Below are 21388 nucleotides of genomic sequence, written 5' to 3'. Positions count from 1 at the left end.
TCTGCAATGGCTTACATGCCATGGAGATGAAGACACTTTTTTAATGCCAGTTTGATTTACTGCACTTTAAACTAAGGTATAAAACCGTAGAAATGAAAGTGATTTTGGAGATGTAGGTGTACTTGATACAAGGTTGGTCAAGGTATATCGATGGGGATTGTCACTACAGAAACCTGAAACTGGATTTTATATAGGAAAATTAGAATAACAGTAATACTTCTTCTGAGGCAAATGCCAACATTTTTATTGCATCTCAATAACATCCTATTCTACTCATATTGTATATTTAACTAGTTTAATATCAAGATGCAGCATGCCCCAACATTGTTATTAAATGTATTTTAAAGAATTTAGGTCCCATAAAAAATGTTTATATTCTTCCAAGTGTGTACGAAAACAACTGTTACCTAAACTGCAATCCATTTGCCATCTGAAAAAAGTTTGAAGTGTCAGCATTTGCACAGGAGGATCCTCGTTTCACCCTCAGTTTTTAACCTGACAATAGGAACAATTTGTAGGTCTGTACTTTGATGCTGTCTCCTCCCTCTCTCCCTTACTTTATTTCCATATAACAGAATCTTCACAAAACTTCTTCTGTCATAGGTGAGGTATGAAAACTGGGGCTTTGGAGAACCAAATAATTATCAAGGAGTTGAACTTTGTACAGAGATCAATGGTGAATCTAGCATGCTTTGGAATGACAGGCACTGTGATTATATGTATGGATGGATTTGCCAAATAAGAAAAGGTATTGCTCACTCCTGCGTATTAGTGTAATAAGAAGATGTTCTTGGTTGACTTTTATCTTGTAAGAAACAAAAATTTTCAAAGCCTCTTTTAAGAATAGTTCCCTCCTTCACTTGCTTTAGGTGCTGTTTTGTTTGATAAGAATGTGTAGTTTGAGGATGGAGCCTGATTTCAAGATACTTTATATCTATATTCACATGTTGATTACTTGCTGAATTCTCATGAAATATGTGTTTGGATGCTTTTTATTTACTGAAGATATCAAGACAATATCTATAATTTAGGGAGCACTTGAGTTTCACTAGCAGTGCATGTATTTACATTTGAGCTTTTTAGAAAGTGCAGCACATTTAAGTGATTTACTGCATTCTTATAGTGGGACAGAGAGGAGCAAAATAAAGATGTTGCATTATATTATTGACAATAAATATCAGCTCTGCCTTTTATTGGTAAGATAACTTCTTAGGCATTGATTTTCTTAATAAATGTCATTACTACTGAGATTTTAGTAAAAAACTAATTGCTAAGCCTAAACTGACAGAGGTTTTCTGTATAATAAATTCCTTTCCTGGGACACTAATGATGACATCCAAGATCCCATCTTCATGATGCCATAGCAAAAAAAATAGGGAATCGTTTCCAGTGAGATTTTATCTGGGGAAATTTGTAAGATCAAGGTAGAAGTTACTCTCAACCAGAGAAAGGTGGAAAGAACCTCACCCTGTAGTAGTTAGGGCACCCCATCAGATGATAACCCAGCCTGCATTCCTGCTGCCTCTGGTTTAAGTCAGAATTTAAGTATTTGTGGCCAGGAGAAGAGAGAGACATGGAGATCCAGGACAATTGTGTTAACACAGTTAATGCTTTGGGACATAGGGTTTACTGCTTTCAATGAGTAAAAAATTACTTGATTCAGGTAAAGTTCAAGGTATTTATAATACTTTGCATGTAAGGATTATCCTCAGGGAACAAAACTACATATTTAAAATTGAATATTATATAAAAAATGAGAGATTTAGATTATTTAGTTCCTTCTGCATTTTGCTGTTAAATCCATTGCTAACTGTGAAAGTCGATATCAATATTAAAACATGTCTGTCAGTCACAGTAAATATCTTTTCTTCAGATAGAAGGTATACAATCATAATAAATATTTTTTGTCACAGGGGCAAGTGTGAAGCCTGAACCAACAGAATCTCCTACACCCGGTAGGTGTTACTGCTTTACACTTTGTGTGTGTTTGTGTTCAAAAGCATTAAAATTTTATTAAGGAGGACTCTTGTATCTCAGGAGCAGAATAGTTAGCTTGGCAATTCTCTTGCAGAATACAGGACTACTGAGGATGGATGGGTCATACATGAAGACAAACAGTACTATTTCAGCACGGAGACTGTCCCTATGGAAGAGGGTCGTGAGTTCTGCAAAAAGAACTTTGGAGACCTTTCTGTCATTGAGAGTGAAAGTGAAAGAAAGTTCCTCTGGCGATATGTAAGAAAAATCATTAATATCATTAATACTATGGAATAAACCATCCAAAACAACTGAGCATGGGCTCAGATCCTTTTCACCATGGTGCTCTCCCTACAAGTTTTGATAGTGAAGTTGCAGTTGCACTAAGCCAGATTAATATGAAGAACAAACTAATGCTAACTTTTAAGGGATCTGTGGCCTCATTTTAGCAAAATGGATTACACTGATGAGTTATGATTGTGTAGGATATCTTAAGTAGTGTGGATCAAAGCAGCAGTTGACTTACATGCAACGCTCAGAACACTGGATTTAAATCTTATCTGTTTAGCTGAGCTATAGTCTACCTAGTGTCTTTTTGGTCCTCAAGTTTGCTCCTTTGCCTCCTTCTTCTGAGAATATAATTATGGAGAGAGAAGAAACTGGGACATAGATTATGCCATGGGAAAGAGCTTTGAAATCCTATTTCCTATATAATTGGAATTGTTTGCTTTTTATGCTGGCTGAGGTCAACAAATTTTTAATCAGGAATGTGCTTAAAAGTTGTATTTGAACAACATAGAACATTTCCTGAGCTGGCTGAAGAGTGATAGTGAGAGGACACAAGGACATGTATCAAATTATATCCAAAATATAGGAAGGGGCTTGTCATTGCAAGAAATTAGTCAGATAATGTCCACTGCAGAGACTGTGCAATAGGTGCTGATTTTAGTGGCTTTCAAGTAAAATGTGAGAAGTGTTGATACAGTGACCACACCTTTTGGCCAATGGTGAAGTTTGACTGTGGGCTGTCAGCTGTGAGCTGCTTTAACTTAAATGTTGAAGCTTGAGAATATATCCAGTTCATATTCTCTGTCAGTTAGTGTTATATGACTCATCAGTAACACAGTGGGTTTATATGACAATAGAGGGCATTTGTACAATTTTAATTTTTGCATTCTAGATATTGAAAAATGGCAAAGAGGATGCATATTTCATTGGTTTACAACTGAGTATTGACCAACGTACGAGGTAGGTCATACCCAGTTTTGAGTCATAATTTAAAAATTATTGTATTCTCAAGTGGTTTAATTACATCTTAATTTAGCTCTAGATTATCCAGAAGAAATGCCGCATGTTTCCTAAATAGAATTCACTCAAAGCTAGACAAAAAATTACACTGCAGCTAATGTATTTTTAATTTTTATTCAGGAATTCTACTTTCCTTTATTATTTGATCTATACTGAAAATATAAGTAGATGTTCTAGCTGTAAATATATAAAACTTTTGTAGGTAAAAATGTTCTTTTACCCCATCCTTAACCATTGAGAACAGACTCTAATAAAGGAACAAATGAAACTTATTTTCTTTTTCTAGAGCAATGATAGCAGTGGCACTGTGAGGTCAAGCAGGTTTTCTGCAAGCCTTTCTGAATGTCAGGATGCAGCACCATATTGATTTGACATGTAATGTTTATTTAAGCCTGGATTGAGTTCAGTCTGTGTTTGAAGTGCCTGGATAGATGGCTAGTAGTTCTCAGGTCTCCTTATAGTTCACAATAACAATGAGGGACCTACATAGGACAATTAGGATGTTAGGTGAGCCTCTGAAAATGAGGTGTTTCTGCCTTGCTGGTTTTATAGGGACCCTAAGATGAATATACTTTTAAGTACCTTGTGCATGTGTCTGAAGGATGAGCCTGGGCACCTCTGTCACTTGCAGACCACTAGAAAGACGTGTCCTAATAATTTTCCTGGTTACAATTTTGTTTTTCATTGCCTAATCTACATGGATGTTCAGCTTTTACAATGTTTGTATTTTATGTTGTATGTCTTTGAGCAGAGTAAGTTTAATGCAACTAGTAAAGAGGCAATTTAGTCAAAAAACTTTGTACATTTTACTGTGAGCAGTTATATTAAGCATATTAAAAAGTTACTTTTTTAACACGGAAGAAGTTCTATTTTATGTTAAAGAAGCATTTTGTTGGATTGTTTTTCTTAAGCTGGATGGATGGCACTCCAGTCAATTATTTGGCATGGGCACCACATGAACCTAACTTTGCAAATAATGATGAAAACTGTGTTGTTATGTATAAGAATTTAGGTGAGTTTTGTATGTTTTTCATGAATTTCATTATTTGTGCATTTGCGTCACAACTTTTTTTCTTCTGCGAAGCATCCTTTCTTCCTGGTTTTTTTTTTTTTCCTCTTTTACAAAAAGTTATTTAGGTAGACCATAGTATTACTTACAGAACTTAATAGTTTCATACTCTTGTGCTTACCTGAAGCCTAACATGGGGATGTTAGAGATCTGTGGCCAGGGGTGTATGGTTGTGATTGCTGGTTTATATTTTTTATTAAAATTGACCTAATGTGTCACTATGAAATTTCTAGTACCTGGTTCTACAAAGCTTTTAATGTTATGTAATTACAGCTAAAAAGTGGCATATTTTTCCTAGACACTCATTTTGAATAATAATAAACTGGAAGACAGCTTTGATCTTATCTTTCAACTAAAAGCACTGTATGTGAGAATGTGTGAAACAGATTTCCATTAACCAACTTGAGATGTGGTGTCATACAGTTCCCCATTTATCTTACACCCAGGATTTTGGAATGATATAAACTGTGGCTATCCAAATCCCTACATATGTGAAAGGCACAACAGTTCCATTAATTCAACTGTTCCTCCAACAACATTTCCAAGTCCAAGAGGATGTCGTCCAACCTGGCTTTCTTTTCGTAACAAGGTACCATAACAAATACAGTCTGTGCTGGATGTTTGTAAAAGCATTAAATAGAAAACAAGGGAATTTTTAAATCATACTGTTTCTTATTTAAACAGAATGTTGTTACTTTTATGCAGAGAGCTATGACACGTGCACGCTTTTCTTTGTTTGCCTATCCATTGTTTTGCAGGAAAAATGCTTTTCTGATGCTTCTAATGAAGCAAATTCAGTTGCAGTTGATGAAAGAAAATTCTCTAGTCAGCTCTTCAAATGTTTTGATACACATTTAGTCAGAATTCCTAAAGTATTGATACCTTGATCTTGGTGTTTTTTAACCAAACCGTAATCCTTTTTACTGACTACATTTTGTCTTCCTTAACTTTACTAACATGGTATGTGTTGTAGAATAAAATTAATAATCAGGCAGACTAAGATCAGTCATGCATAACTTAGCACTGTCAGCTGTCTATAGAAAAGTCAGGATTTACTTGTTTTCTATGGATTTCAGATCAAATCTAGTTGTTGAGCAAAACACTTTAGTGGGACTTGTAATTTTATATAGAACTAGGTCCAACACAAAAGCTCATTGAAAGTTGAATGTATTTTTTCAGATAAATGTATTATTTTACTGCCTTTTTTTCCATCCTGCTCTGTTTAAAACAGTGATTATCAATTGAGGGATATTGGAGTGAAGATAATATATAGAGAATTTGTTCCTATTTTAGTGTTACAAAATATTTGGATCTACAGAAGAGGAACGTGTTACTTGGCATGCTGCACGAACAGCTTGCATGAATTTAGGAGGAAACCTGGCCTCGATCCCTAATGAGCAAGTGCAAGGTACTGTGCACAGTTTTGTAGCAGCTAGATGAGATGACATTTAATCCTTTCAGGCTAGCTGGGGTTTTTGTCTGAATATGAACAGATTTGAATAATGATTGCATATTTGATTTTTGTTCCAAAACATATAATTTTTAGAAATCTACAATGAGGTCTTCACTTGAATCTACCGAATTTTAGAGTTGGCTCAGAGAGATATATATGTGTATATTGTTCTGGCAGCCAAAATAGTGGTTTTTCCTGCTTGCATATGATGCCAGCTGGACCCTGCAATTTCCAGTCCAAACAATATGGTTTCACTAGGTGGCATTAACTTGCTGCATGGCTTTCCTATTAAATCAAGTAGAACACTTTTAGGATGAGAGCCTGCCTGTGGGCAACTTGGAACAGGTTTGAGTGCTCACACCCATACCCAGAGCTCTCCACACAGAAGTGCCACTCTCTACACTGGAGGAGCTTATTGTGATGAACCCAAGAGCTGCATCCATGCCTCAGGGAGATGAGAGGGGGAAAGCTACCCCATGCTTGAATAAACAAGGCACACATCCAAACTAAAAACAGGGAAAGACCTTGATAGATGTTAGACTGACTTTGACAGATAGACCTTTTTCTTAGGCATACTGTTTTATCTTAAGTGTGAATGTGATGAAAAAAAATGCTGCAAAACACATACTGTCTGTGAACTCAAGAGAGCACATTGAAAACTCAACCATTGTAAAACAATGCATTGAAGTCTGAGCAATTAAATAGTTTTAATTTAAACTGCTGATAAGTACTTAGCACAAATTATGTTTTCTACTTGTGAAGAGCTGAAGAATCAAACTTCCATTTTTCAAACAATTATATTCTTATTTTACATAATTTCTGCAGTGGTTGATTCATGCACAGGACTTGAATTCCAGGTAAAAGAGAAATGAGGAATGGAGCTAATAGCACGAAACTCTTATCATTGCAGGAAGTGCAGGCATAAAGGCCTGAGTTCCTGTTACAGTTTTTGGCAATGCTAATGTTTGACAAAAAAACCTACAGATTTCATTCCTGGAGGAGTAAGCTGCATACATTTAAAATTCTGAAGGAAGGTGAATGATTAACTGAGCAAGCAGAAATGAATCTATTCTTTTCAGAGGAAAAAAATATTCATAACCATGACTGCAGCAGTTGGCAAAAGCCATGGTATATTCATTTTATCACCACATTCAAGGTATCATGGATTAGTAGATTTAATACAATTAATAATGTTCATGATAGATGAATATCAGCTGACCTAGCCTGCTCTATTTGTGAGCTTGCCCCCTTAGCTAAGACACATCAGCACCCACCTGTGAAAAGCAGTGACAATTATTTGCTTTTGTTTAATAGTTCTGTTCAGTCTCATTTGGAGCATGTTTCTTGTGCATTTTGGTCCCTGCCAAAGCAGTGCAGGCTCAGGAGCAGGCTCTGGCTCTGGAGCAGCGCTGCTTATGCAGATACACAAATGGCAGGAGATCGGTGGTGCTGTTGTGTCACTGGAGAGCAACCTCTCTTGTGGGATTATCAAAAACGTGTGGGATCCCCACAGCTGTTAATGTCTTGAACTAGGATTTAAAAGTGTTCTTGGGACATTATAAAAACAATTTCTATCATGTTTTTGGGATTCATTCCAGTACCAGCTTATATGCTTAGATGAAGTATTTTGCCCAAAGCCACAGTTGTATATCTACTTACCCATTCATCAAACTCAACATTCATCTCCTTTTCATCTCACCTGCTTGTGTTATCAGCAGTGGAGTGTTCTGTATTTCAGAAAGAGTATTTAATATCACCAATCTCTGTGGGGCCAAATATTTCAACTGTCCTATATTAAAATTGTTTGCCTTTTTCTTTTAATTTTTTTTTATTCTAGCTTTCCTTACCTTCCATTTAAAAGATTTTGCCACTGAGACATGGATTGGATTAAATGATATAAATCATGAAATGAGGTTCCTCTGGACAGATGGAACAGGGGTTTACTTTACAAACTGGGCCAAAGGCTTCCCATCAGGCCATATGGGTATATATTCGTACAGCGGCCAGGTAAATAGCAATCACAAATTGTTCACTGAAATTTGATTTTATAGAATCATTTAGTTTGGAAAAGGCTTCTAAGATTGTTTAGTTCAATCATTAATACAGCACTGCCAAGGCCACCACTAAACCATGTCCCTAAGTGCTGCATCTACATATCTTTTGAATACCTCCAGGGATGGTGACTTAAACACTTTTCCCTGGGCAGCCTGTTCCAATGCCTGAAAACTCTTTTGATGATGAAATTTTTCATAATATCCAATCTTGTTGAGTTGACTTTGGGCCATTTCCTCTTGTCCTATCACTTATTATACTAGGGAAAAGAGAGCAATACCCTAAGATTGAATTCATGCATTTGTGGTGATTTTAGGTATGTCACTGCTTGACTTACTACTTTCATACTTGTATACAAGTTGGATCTAAATCCAGGTAGAGTGAAGCTTTTGCGCCCTTGTGCAGTTTCTGTATCAGCTGGTGACAGCATCCATGGAGTGCTCATACACGGACTTGTTTCAGTTTTCAGTTTGTGAGGACTCCACAGCTTTTGTGTTCAGCCTGTGTTCTCTCATGGGCTGTGTAAAGAGGGCAGTGGTTCTCCTGCCCCATGGCATTTTTCCCAAAAGCACAACAATGGGAACATCCTCCCAGTCCTCTGGTGACAGCTGTGCTGGAACTTGGCAGGCTTCCCAGTTGGCATGTAGTTTGCAAGGAGGCATTCACAAACATTCCCCTGACACAGGTGTCTTACAGCAAATAAGCAAATTCTGCTGGTCACAGTTGCAGAAAGAACACAAGTCTATAAAAAGACAGCCATTCAATTTTTACAAGGGAAAAACCCCTGAACCACCAGAAAATCACTTTCTCTATTTCTCTGTCAAACAAACTGATCTGATAGGTCATAGAGTTCCTTTCTCTCTGATCATGTGTGTGTACTCTGGAAGTACAGCACTTTATAGTGCTAACTCTATTTCTCTTGAATGACGTTTTTAATGTAGAATTTTGATTTTTATGTGTAATATCCTTTTCCGTGTCTTTGAAAGGAGCACCTGTGAACTTCTTATCTCTAAAGGAGGAAGAAAATTAAGTAGAATTTGGAGTTCTAAAGGAAAATATTTCAAAAATGCTACTTTTCAAAAAAATATGTTTGTCTCTTTTTTATGTGAAGTAATAGGATTTTATTAAGTCTTATGTGACAACTTTTAAAGTCCCTTTTTCATAAATTTTATATTTGCTTTAAGTCTACTTGATCTTACCAAAAAATATTATCATAGTTAATAAAAATTAGTATGCAACTGTTCAGCTGGAAAGATTTAAATCCAAATGGTTTTCACCCAGAAATGATGTAAGTATCTGAACATCTTCTCAGATGAAACAGAAAAAAACCCAACCAAGTAAACAATAAAATAAATATGGGTGTTTCATTGCACAAAGCCACTTGTAACCCTGCATGATTTTGCACTAATCACTGTTTATTTAATATGTGCTAATCTAATTTCTAGCTATTGTGTCCATGTCAGAGAAGTTGAAATGTCACAGTAAGGCTGGAACTGACAGAGCAGTGGCTGCCTTTGGGCAGGAGCTGTTCTAACTTTGCTGTGTGCACTATTACAGCCTGAAATAATAAATTGTTGCATTGCAATTTAAGGGTTCTGTTTTATTTCTGGGGCAAAGTTATCCAGTCTTTTCTGCAATGATTGATCTGATTGATCTAATTTCTCTTTAAATTGTCTGTGGCTCCTCTCCATGCTGTATGCCTGGGGATTGAGAATACTAGAGTTCCTCTGGTCCTCTTACTCACCCCAGTGTAGTGCAATAGAAAGTAACAAAGAAGCTTGTGAAGTGTAAGAGGAATAGAACTTCCACATCACTTGTGTAACTTAAAGCTTGTGCTCTTAAATGTTACAAAGATATGAGACTAAAATTACAGCATTACTTGTGTCTGAAGATGCAAATGGGAGTCAAAAGTTTCTTATTTGCTTATTCTAGCTATTTTTAACTGGTGTTGTATCTCTTTGCCTTGAGGCTGATTGTGTTGCCATAAAAAACAAATCTGTTAAGGAAGCAGGGAAGTGGGCTGATCAGAGTTGTGATAACAGCAGAGGATATATATGCCAAATTAATGCAGGTAATTCTCTTTCTAATTAAAACCAAACCCTTTTCTTCTTTTTTTTTTTTTTTTCCACAGGAAATTGCTTAAGTATGTGGGTTTAAACCTGATTTTGCTTCCAATAAAGATAAATGCATGAATTGTTCTTCCGGCAGGAAAAAAAGGGTCAAATAGTCACTTGTGTCAGAAGTCCAGTTAGTCACTGCTCACATCTGACCCTTCCCAGAAAATGCTGTGTTGCTATTTTCCTGAGCTGGAATTTGTATCTGCATCTTTGTGTCATGACCCTTGATATGACATTTGTTCCATAGTTTTTTATTTTTCTGAGTACATTGGCTTTCAAAACATGTTATGGAAAATACTGGTTTGTACATGTAGCATAAACTGTCTGGAATGAGACTGTAACCTATCTGCACTGAACTTGAGAAAAATTGCCTCTAAAAAAGAGATTAAAAATATTTAAATCTATCCTCTGTTTAAGTATCTGCATAATTTTTAAGGACTGGTCTGTTGTGACCATTTTATTTCTTGGAAAAAAAAATCTTTGGGAAACCAAACAGCTTCTGCAAACCATTTCATTTTATGAAAAAAATCATGACCTAATCTTAAGTAATTTCAGTAATACTATTCTTGATTATTACACAGAATGTTCCTTTACTCTTTATCAGAAGTTGCTTTAAGCAGCTCTTTTCCTTTCTACAGCTTTGTAATTGAATTTTACTACTGTTGCTGGCTTAAAGCATAGTGCATCTTACCAATGCTGATTGTAAACCAGGGATATGAAATAAGGAAGACTTTTGTTTAGTTCCATTTGAAACCACAGTGAAATCATACTCCCCTTTTGAACAAGTGTATGGGTATTTTTTCATCCCTTATTTTACAGATGCTGAATTTCTGCCTTCTACAACTTCATCCCCATCCAACATTATCCGTTATGGGAATAGTAGTTACTTGTTCATCCACACCAAAATGACATGGGAGGATGCACGGAAAAACTGCAAACAAAATCAATTTGACCTTTCCAGTGTCTTAGACACCTACAGTCATTCATTCCTGTGGCTGAAGATATTAAAGTATGGGGTGCCTGTGTGGATTGGTCTTAACAGCAATGTGGTAAGAACATTAAACTAATTGAACATGATGCTGCTTTTCTCATGGAACATGTCAGGAACTGAAAAGTCTTATCATCTCTCTTTACTGTAGCTTATTTGCTTCCATCTTGGACCTAAATACTTTGTGCTGTCAGAGGAATCCATCCTCTTCTGTTAATCTGATTAAATTGTATATGTTGCACATGCTTTTCACACTTTTGCTATGATATTCCACTCTGTGCACTTCCAAATAAGGCATTTTAGTCTAGCATCTTGGAATATCTCTTTATATATTTCAGGTATAAGTGTGATATATATGTGATATAATCCTGATATTTTAGAATTTACAGAAGAAAACATCTATTTTAATAACGATACCTAATTTTGAGAAGTATAAGAAGGTGCTATTACTATGAATATTTTAACATTTTTGAGGATATTTAGCAAAATAATTAATTAGTTTACATAGTTTAATTGTATTTGTCTCCCTTTTCTCAGTTTGGTATTTTAATACTTTCTGCATATTTAAATAAGATATCTTTTTCTTCTTGGCACAGACACTTGTTCCACACACTCAATTTGGCTGAGCAAATGAAAAAAAACCCAAATATATGGACATAGCACAACACTTCCCAAAATCAGAAGATGCCTCTAACATTAATCAGCAGGATAAAGGAGTTAACCAGCTTTGGTGGGAAATGATTACTGATTTAAATGTATTTCAAGTAAAAATAATCTACATGTCTTGAAACTTCTGGGGAAAGAAGTAGGACAAAAATTAGTCATCAGAATTTCACTCCCACAATTTATTTTAAATGAAATTGTTATTAGTCTCAAATTAAAGGTATTGTTAAGTTCAACATTAACTCAATGTCACTTTGCATTTCATTTTGCTGAGAAGTACTTGTTGCACTGCTGTATTTCTCAATAAATATCTGTTTGTCACAACAAAAATGTCAAAGTTTGAGCCATTTGTATTTGTTATTGGTTTCTAGGAAAAGCCCCAGTCCTTTTAGCACAAAGTACTACGTAGACAGAGTAGATTGATAGAGTTTAATCATTCCAGCTGATGTTTCTTTTCCTTAGACCAATGGGCATTATGAATGGATTGATAACTGGAGAATGAAGTACACGAAATGGGCTGAAGGGGAGCCAAAGCAAAAACTAGGCTGTGTCTATCTTGATGTTACTGGAGTCTGGAAGACAGGATTCTGCAATGAAAGTTACTTCTCTGTTTGCAAAAAATCTGATGGTAAGAACTTGAAATCTGATCGTTGCAATTTAATAAACATCTCATTAGAGATGTTGGGGTTTATTTTCAGAGCTAAATAGATGAAATCATTAGAATTTACTTAGGTTGAATTGGGCTACTTTAAAGTTAGAGCTACTGTGACTGTGAATAGCTATCACTTTATATCAAGTGTTAGTTATCATTTTATATCTAGTTCTAGACAAATTTTGCAAAGCTAAGACTCACACTACTCTGCTATTTATTTTCCTATTGAATAAACTTGCAATGTCAAAACCTGCAAAAATCAAAAGGCAGTGAATGTAAGGACGTAGTCACATGTTTTTTTTTTTTAACTATTTTTAATCAGTTCAAGCTCCCACTGAGCCCCCTCAGCTTCCAGGAAAGTGTCCTGAGTCAGAAGGACACAGATCTTGGATCCCTTTCCGAGGTCATTGCTACTACATTGAATCTTCATCTTCAAGAAACTGGGCCCAGGCATCTTTAGAATGCCTTCGACTAGGTGAGCATCCTACTTTTCCTAAAACAAGTATCAAAAGTATCAAGAAACAAAACCTACTTGTTTTCCTAACTGTGGAAAGCTGAACATGTTTTATGTGTTTTTGTGAGTTCAAGGATGGTCCAAGTGTTGGACAAGACAGTTGCATCCAATTATTGCCTTAATTGGAGAGGTAATGGAAAAACTATGGCCTGCACTGCCTCATGCATGTGGGACCAGGCATGAGAGGAGCTGTGTGGCCTGGACTGAAGATCATGAAAATAGAAATCTTGTACTTTTACCTTGACAGGAGATAAAACAGCTTCATCCACAGCAGTCACTAAAGCTTAATGGAATTTATATCTTTTGTATTCTTGATCTAATTTCTCCCTTGATTATTGCAGTTTTATACCACTGGAGTGAAAAATGTTTACTCTGGATAATATATGAGTAAACTAGGGCTGTTGTGCAGTTTCATTCTCTCAACTTCCTTATTTTGGAAACGGATGAAGATTGATTTTGATGGATTTCATATGTCTGCAGCATTGTTGTTTATGGCATTGGTGGCAATGTGACATAGGTGCCTGGTCTCCCATCAGATTATGCCGAGATCACTCATTCACTCTCCAGCAGAATATATTATAGCTTTATCTTCACTGGAAATATATATTTTCATGTAGTCAATAAGAACCTACCAGTGAAACCCACGGCACATGTAGACACCTGGTACTGGGTGAGAAGATTCCCCCTCTCTTTTCTGATACTCAGAAAGTTGAAGCATTTTGTTGAAGCAATTTGTTGACAGGGAAATGAGAATGTTTTCCCTTGTGAAGCATCTCTAAGAGATTTTTCTTTCCCTGCGTCTTCCAGGTGCCTCTTTGGTCTCAGTTGAAGACTCAGCTGAAGCCAACTTTCTGACCTACAACCTTGAACCACTTGAAGGCAAAACATCAACATTTTGGACAGGAATGTACAGAAATGTGGATGGTACTTTCTCTACTTTTAATGTCTTTTTTTTTAGTGACTAATTACTGCAAGCTTTTTGACATGAGTGTTGAAAATTTCATGCTATAATTCTGTAATAAAGAAGATAAAGCCAGATAGAATAGGCAAGAGGCTGCTTTAATTAAATCCTATATTTTATGATTATTGCTTTCACATTAATGCAATTAATATTCAGTTAGATAGATATTTCTAATATTATGATGGATTTTAAAGTACAGTCTTATACTGTTCAGGTAAAAAAATACCAGTATAACTGTCAGTGGCAAGGTTGCAAAATAGTTCTGGTGACTTGAGTGGGATTTTCTTGAGTTTTGGAAGATTATTTTTGCAACTGTCTACCCAAGCATTTAAATGACAAACTTCTTAGGGATAAGACAACTTTTCAATTACATTGCTTGAATCTTAACCAGGAATAGCAAAAATTTTTGGTAAAGGCAAGAATTCAAGGGTAGTCATTTATATGCATGACACACAGAGGAAAGCTGAGGTTTACTCATGCGATCAGTTGACACAAGAAGTGTTTCTTAAAGTGGCTCTAGAGCAGTGTAGAGCAGCACACTTCTCACAGTAATCATAAACACAAGAGTTCTTCAGCTCCTCCTTCTAGATAGTGATTCTAGATAGTGATTCACTCTAGATAGTGATTATAGCAATTTCAGCATAAGTGCATAGCTAAATTTCATACCTTTATGTGTGTATCCAGATTGTATTCAGTTGCCATGTCCTCACAGAAAGGGTGTCAGGAATTATTTAAAAAAAAAAAACCAAAAAAACCCCAAAATATATAGAATCTTATAAAAATCAAAATACAATTTTCATGCTGAGTGTAAGAATTTGCTTGAGTACAGCTTACAGTCACAAGGAGTACATTTACTCTAAATAAATAGCACTATTAAAAGAAAGAAAAAAAAAAAGGAAGGAAGAAGCAGAAAGTCCAAAGCATAGCTGAGCAACAGTGATCACAAGATTTGGGAAGGAGATCTATAAAAAGGAAGATCGTCTGTAAAGCTTGTGGAAAGGAGTAGAAACTGGAAAACAAATGAAATAAAATTGGGCCTAGAAAGACTTTGGTGTGGGATTTGAAAAGAGTAACACAAAACCTTCCTAGAAATTACTGAAATAAAGTATTCTGTTGAAGTTATATTTTAACATTACTTATTTCTATAAATGGAATTAATAATTGACACTGCACTATTGCTATCACTTGTGGGAGATTCTTCTTGGAACTTGCCTTTGCAACACCATAAGCTAGATTTGTCTGCCATTTTTCAAATATTGATATCATATCATTTACATAAAAACTTAGGGGCAACATGTTGTGCCAGAAGTAAATAGTTTAGTGGTCTGTCTCCAAAAGTGGTGACAAGTAAATTTCTCAGGAAGGCAATAAATATGGAGCATGTGAAAGTATGGAAATTAAGACTATATTTTTTCCGCTATTCAATGTTTTTTCTATTAGGACTATGGTTGTGGCTAGATGGCAGTGCAGTGAATTTTGTCAACTGGAATGTAGGAGAACCTTCTTCTCAGGAAAATGAGCACTGTGTTGAAATGTATGCAGACTCTGGGTATTGGAATAATTTCTATTGCTCTTCCTACAAAGGATATATTTGTAAAAAGCCAAAAAGTAAGTGCTGCATTTATGAATTTGTTTTATGTATGGAATATGCTCTCTGTAAGCTAGTACTAGTAGATGGCTGTTACACACAATGCATTTCAGCTGGATGTTCTGAGTTTCTGTATATGCCAAAGGATGCACATTTCCATGACAACAAAAAGATAGAATGACTCTTCAGAAAGTAGTTCTGGACAGTAGTCAAGTCCCTTAAGAATTGCTTTTAGAAGACTGTGTTCATATTTTAGCTGTACCTGGTGTATACACTTGACGAGTTTGCGTGTTTTCTATTGACAGTTGTTGAGAAATCACAGTGTGAGGACCATGCCTTGTGTACAAAAATCTGCCTCATCTATATGCAAACATATTCCTCAGGGTATTCCCTCTGGTCTGCCCATTGTTTATTTCCCTCTGCTGGTCTCATTTGCATGTGTTTTCTGAGTTTTATTAATTGAATATTTATTAATTATTTCTATTAATTGAATATTTATAAATTGTGACTTATTTAACAGCTTGGGATCTTTTGTCTCTATGTCCTCCTGTTGTGAAAAGATGAATGAATGAAAAGCAAAGCAAATAGCATAGTTTGAACATGCTAAACTGAATGTGCCCTGAAAAAACTGAATGTGCAAATTTGACAGTGGGGACATCTAGTGTATACATATTCCTAAAAGTCATCATAATAATTTCTTTCAGCATATACTGCAAAATCAAAATCTCTTACTTATGCTTCCTAAGAAAGTTGAGATGTGTAGCTGCAATATACTGACTTCCTCTACAATACTGGAAATGAGAGAAATTTTGCTATCCTTTCTGTAAATTTGTTCTCGTGCAAAATTATTCTTACTTACTCAAATGCTTGTAATGGTGACTGTGTCTTTTACAGGAAGCACTGCAACATCTCAGTATATCCACCCTTTCCGAGTCCATTTATCAATCTTTTTGTATTGTCATTGACAAATAGTCATAAACATGGGTACCAAGTGTTAGAATAAATCGCCACTGCTCCTTTTTGACCATTCAGTTCAATTATTTCTGCTGCTACTGGCATTCACCTGTTTTGATATTGACAAAGAGCTGAAGCAGATGAAATCTAGTTACTTTTTTCAAGGATTAGCTTTAGCCAGTCTAATCTACTAATCTGGAATGCCACAGATTCAACCTAATTCCAGTGTCAATGCAGGGATTATATAGTCACTCACCCCAAATCAGGACACAATCTAGTCCTACATTGTTATAGACATGCAGCTTTTCTTGGCATAGTTTTTCTGAACTGTGACAATGCTCCACGTGCAGAATTTAAACAAACTGTTACAGCTACAGACCAATAAATGGAGCATTTGAAGCATGGTTTTACCAAGTTGCACTGGATATTGCTGGCTATGTTTGCTGTTTTCTGAAGAGACTGAAACACAAAAACATGACGGAAGTCTTCCCATAGAATAGATGCTGTTTTCTGTTTAATTTGTTGAGCTAATTTTTACCACAGTAATTTGAGAGTTCTGTAGCAGGTCTGTTCCACAAGTATCTAACTTTATTTCTTCAGTGAGGAGATGCTCAGTCTGGGGAAGACAAGACTCTAGGGAGACCTTAGAGCACCTAAAGGGGGCTCACGAGACAGCTGGAGAGAAACTTCTTATAAGGGCTAGTGACAATCCAAGGATGGAAATTCACAACCTCTCTGGGCAGCCTGTGCCAGTGCTCAGTCACCCTCACAGTGAAAAAGTGTTTCCTGATATTCAGAGGGAGCATCTTTGTGTTGCACAGTGGTGCTCACACCACTGGGCAGCACTATCAAAAAGATGTAAGTGGGGACTGGAAAAATTATTTAATTCCTGAGCTCACCTTTTTCAGAATGAAACATGATTCATTGATTCAAGACTTAATAATAAACTGATGTTATATCCACATGGCAAAATAAATACCTTCATCTTAAATGATGGTTCATTTACCCAGCAAGCCAGATTTCATGGCCCTGATGTTAAAATTTAAATGAGCTACAAACCTTTTAGTTCAGATGTGATAAATGCTAGGGCACTGTGAAATTCATGAGGGATTTCAAGTGTCTATGCAGGTAAGCCATCAATGTCTATTGGAAAACCAAATTTATTACATTTTCTGTGTTTATGTAACAGGTACTAGAATAATTTTTATTTATATTTAGGACTGTGTTTGACCATGTCTGTCCTCAAGATGTTGTATAGATTTTGTTTTGGTTTCATTCTGATGTCTGGATCAGTCTCTGTGGAGCTTTTTGATATTATTTTTTTGTTAGTTTGTATAAATAGCTACATATGAGACCAAAATACACTAGAGCGCTGTGCTATGCCTTAGGTATATATAATTTTGTATGAACTAAACCCAAGTGTTTTCAGTATTTAGTGGTTTGTATTACCATATATTTATCTGAGCATGATTTTCAGTATATTCCAAGATATATAAATAAATAATGTAGAAATAAATAATAATACAAAAATATAATTTTTTTTTATATTTTCAAGTTCCAGCAACTGAAATGCCACCAGCATCTGAAATGCCACCAGCTGAAATACCTACAATGGGTAAGAATATTGTCTCTCAAGTAGAAAAAAACTAGTCCCACATAAGATCATAAACCAAAAATATTTTGTACTATGTCTCAAATTTTCTGCTTTACCGAAGTACTGTACTTATTTCCTAGAATGACACTGTTTCCAATAAGTACACAATATAGTCTATTTAGGTGCATCTCCAAATGAAGACTAAAAACATAATAATAGTTTGTGATATGGCATGCAATATTAGTGATTTAAAATCAAGTTATTTTATGTTGCTCCCTCTTCTTCTCATTACATTAAAACAAATTAACCCCTTTTTCTCAGAAGATCATGCATTCTAAAGAACTTGCTTCCAGTAATCAGATAAAGACTTCTGTAGCATTCTCTTGATTTCTTCCTGTTTGTTTTCAGTAATGACAAAAGATGAGAAGGCTTCTACCCTAAACCACAGCAAAACAGCAGTTATAGTTATTGTTGGTATCATCATCCTGGTTGGAAGTGGCCTTGCAGGATATCTCTTCTACAAAAGAAGGAAGAATTGCTTGCCAACAAATGACAGCTTTGAGAATAATTTGTATTTTAATGGTGATGCAGTTCCTGGAATTAGTGACACAAAGGATCTTGTGACCAACATAGAGCAGAATGAACATGCAACACTGTAATGTAACAAAAGGAAATGTAATGTAATATGTAATATAAAATGTAAAGTAATAAAATGTGCCTTGTTTTATTTAAAATTATGCAATTAGAATTAAGCCAAAGGTATTTTCTCATGTGCGATTACTGTACTAGCCTGTTTCTGTGTATAATGTCATATGCTGCAGTTTTTTTTATTTTGTAGCCATTATATAAAGCGAAAGATTTCAGGTCTCAGGATTTGATGATCACCCTGGTGAATGTTGGTCTTAAGAAAAGTGGTAATGTTGACTAATTATTAAATGGAACAGTAGAAATGGATAAAATAAAGTAAAATCCAAGAGCCCCTTGAAGAACACACATTAGATTTGACATTTCTGCACCAGATTTGTTTCAAACCATGCTATTGAACTCGAAGCTATTCAGTAAACATCTTCTAATTTTACCATCTTTCAAGTATTCCCATGGCTGAAGTACAGGCGAGGTCACTAGAGAATAAGTCTGTATTTGGGCACATTTCCCATTTGGACCACATGGGCAAAAAGACCTTTGTGATATTTCAGTCCCACAACTTTGTACAATACAGAAAATCAAGAATGAAGTACTTGCAGTTTATGAATTCTAGGATTTTACCAGGTGAAATCTGGGGGCAGACCTCTGGAGTGGAAAAGTGTGGTTCATAGTACCTGCCAGTTTTGGCTGGCCACAAGTGGGTTTTTTTGGTGAGAGGTGATGAAGGCAAAAGGTGATGAAGGTAAAGGTGATGAAGGCAAAACTTCCTTCTTACCAGGCAGCAGTTACTGGTGAGAGGGAGGAAGATTGCCTATGTATGTTCTGAGGCTTCTGGGAGCAGAAGGTTTCTGCAGAGCTGTTATGGTGATCACATGCTGGTACTGCTCTCTACAGCTTCTCAGTAAGTAGCATAGGTTTGTGAGATGTGTGCTGCAAGTAAAGAACAATTTAGCTTTACCAATATAATAATTACTACTGATTTTATTTGCTTTCAAACATGGTTAAATCGGCTACTATTTATGGACATCTTCTATTCCCCAAGGAGTTTATATTCCTAATTTTTGTAAATCCTGTAAAATGTAAATCATATGTGATTCCTCACTTGCTTGCAAAGGTTTGCAAGAATTGATTTAGTGGTTTCAGATTTTGCTCCGTGAAATAAAAAATAACTATCTTTGATTTTTAAAATAGGTTTGTATTTTATAGTCTCATCTATATAAGACACTGCAACATGATAAAGTGAAAAAAGAGATGATACCTCAGGGGAGACATTCCAGGAAAAGTTGTTAACAAGTATTATATTAACCATATTTTCCTGAATCTGTCCCAGGATTAAATCTGCTTAAAGACAAAACAAAAATGTGAGTTGAGGGATTTAGTAAAAGTCTTAAATTACATACATATGTAGGTAAGATGGGAAAATTTGTCCAGGAACTCCTTTTCTCTGGCTCTGCTCTCTTTCTCCCAGCTGTTTCTTTGCACTGTTCCTACTGTTGTTTCCATTTTTAATATGCAATTGTTTAAGCATGTTTTTTCAAGGATCAGTACCTCTAATGGTTTTTTATGCCATCTGATGCGGCTTCTGACTGATTAATGATACTAAGGGTCATGTTGTTTCAGTTCTATGGAGGAGTGGTGCCAGGCAGAAATTTATGTGAAGCAGACAATGAAAGGCCAAGAGAGCCTGACTGAAATCCCAGCCTCACTGTGCTGGCTGTTGAGCAAACAACAAACAGGTGCAGTCTCACCTAAAAGAAGCTCAGTTCTCTTCTGGGCCCTGCACAATCTTAAAATGGTGTCTGTACACTGAATCATTCTTCCAGATAACCTTTATTCCCATGCACATATGCAAAGGTATGGTTGCAAAGAAGACAAAAATAGAGGGGATATCTCATTTCTGGTTTTTTGCCATACTTATTAAGTACATCACTAAAAAGTGTCAAGGAGGGAATATAACCATTGGAGCCTGGATAATTCTGAGCTCATTCATTCATTTATTTTTCCTGAAATCCAGCATTGTCTCTGAGCTGAGGAGAATTAAAAATGCCATGCTCGTTAATAGCTGGCAGTAGATGTAGGTGCTTCTGTTCAGTTCTGCTCTCCTATCCAAACAGCTATAGAAAAATAGAGAAGGTTCTAAACAAGAAGCCCTACTTTGAAGATGGAGCTGCTTAGCCTGCTCATTTTAGAAAGAGTGTAAGTTAAAAAGACTTGAAAGATTTTCAGAAGAGGGGGAAATTTAAACTGCATGGCTTACAGTATTTCCTATTTCAAGACAATGGAATTGAAGCAAATTTCCCATTAAAAAGACTGATACAGAAACAGTAGCATTTACAGCACAGGAAATACTCACAGTTCCATATCATAAGCAGAAAGTGAGCACTGATGCTTTATACACAAACTATAACAGAAATTTTTGAATAGAAGGTAACTTGAACACTTTAAACAATATCTAATTCAAATAAGATCAAATGAAAAGCTTTTACCTAGGAACATAGATAAGTAAAATATGCTTCTCTATTTGACTGGAAAAAAGAAATGTGTCTTACTGGAAATGAGTCATGTTCATATGGACACACTCTAATTTTATATTTTACATATTCTGATCCTTCACCAAATCTTTCAACCATTTTCTGCTACTGACTGCTATTCATATTGGGACTGGTCAGGTGCCTTAGAATCTAACTGTTGCTCTTGTGATCTCTTACCTTGTCTCCCAAGTAGATGACACTACATAGGGGAGGTCTCAGGCTGTATTTTGCATACACACACACACACGCACGCACACATATATCTATATCTATATAGATATATATATGTATATTCACAGAGGAATTGGGTTCTTGCTTTTCT

At 35.8% G+C, this 21388-nt stretch overlaps 1 protein-coding gene across 3 annotated transcripts in view; it reads left to right on the top strand.

The window, feature by feature from the left end:
- Positions 1 to 19717, top strand: part of LOC136564136 (macrophage mannose receptor 1-like) — a 53087-nt gene extending 33370 nt beyond the window's left edge. For 2 of the 3 annotated variants that reach the window (XM_066562056.1, XM_066562134.1), the window contains 16 exons: positions 604 to 748; positions 1914 to 1955; positions 2072 to 2235; positions 3158 to 3225; positions 4197 to 4297; positions 4801 to 4943; positions 5648 to 5762; positions 7645 to 7814; positions 9828 to 9930; positions 10796 to 11025; positions 12090 to 12255; positions 12602 to 12754; positions 13601 to 13717; positions 15195 to 15362; positions 17858 to 17911; positions 18299 to 19717. In XM_066562056.1, coding sequence (XP_066418153.1) covers positions 604 to 748; positions 1914 to 1955; positions 2072 to 2235; positions 3158 to 3225; positions 4197 to 4297; positions 4801 to 4943; positions 5648 to 5762; positions 7645 to 7814; positions 9828 to 9930; positions 10796 to 11025; positions 12090 to 12255; positions 12602 to 12754; positions 13601 to 13717; positions 15195 to 15362; positions 17858 to 17911; positions 18299 to 18549 — 2190 coding nt within the window. In that variant the 3' untranslated portion in view covers positions 18550 to 19717. Of the gene's footprint in view, positions 1 to 603; positions 749 to 1913; positions 1956 to 2071; positions 2236 to 3157; positions 3226 to 4196; positions 4298 to 4800; positions 4944 to 5647; positions 5763 to 7644; positions 7815 to 9827; positions 9931 to 10795; positions 11026 to 12089; positions 12256 to 12601; positions 12755 to 13600; positions 13718 to 15194; positions 15363 to 17851; positions 17912 to 18298 lie in introns of all 3 variants that reach the window. The other variant, XM_066561971.1, reaches the window with a different exon arrangement.
- The last annotated feature ends 1671 nt before the right edge of the window (positions 19718 to 21388 follow it).

This window comes from Molothrus aeneus, chromosome 1 (assembly GCF_037042795.1).
Source record: "Molothrus aeneus isolate 106 chromosome 1, BPBGC_Maene_1.0, whole genome shotgun sequence".
NCBI classification, from domain to species: Eukaryota; Metazoa; Chordata; class Aves; order Passeriformes; family Icteridae; genus Molothrus; species Molothrus aeneus.
Note: the sequence above shows the minus strand (reverse complement) of the source record. Positions and strands in the feature narration are given on the sequence as shown.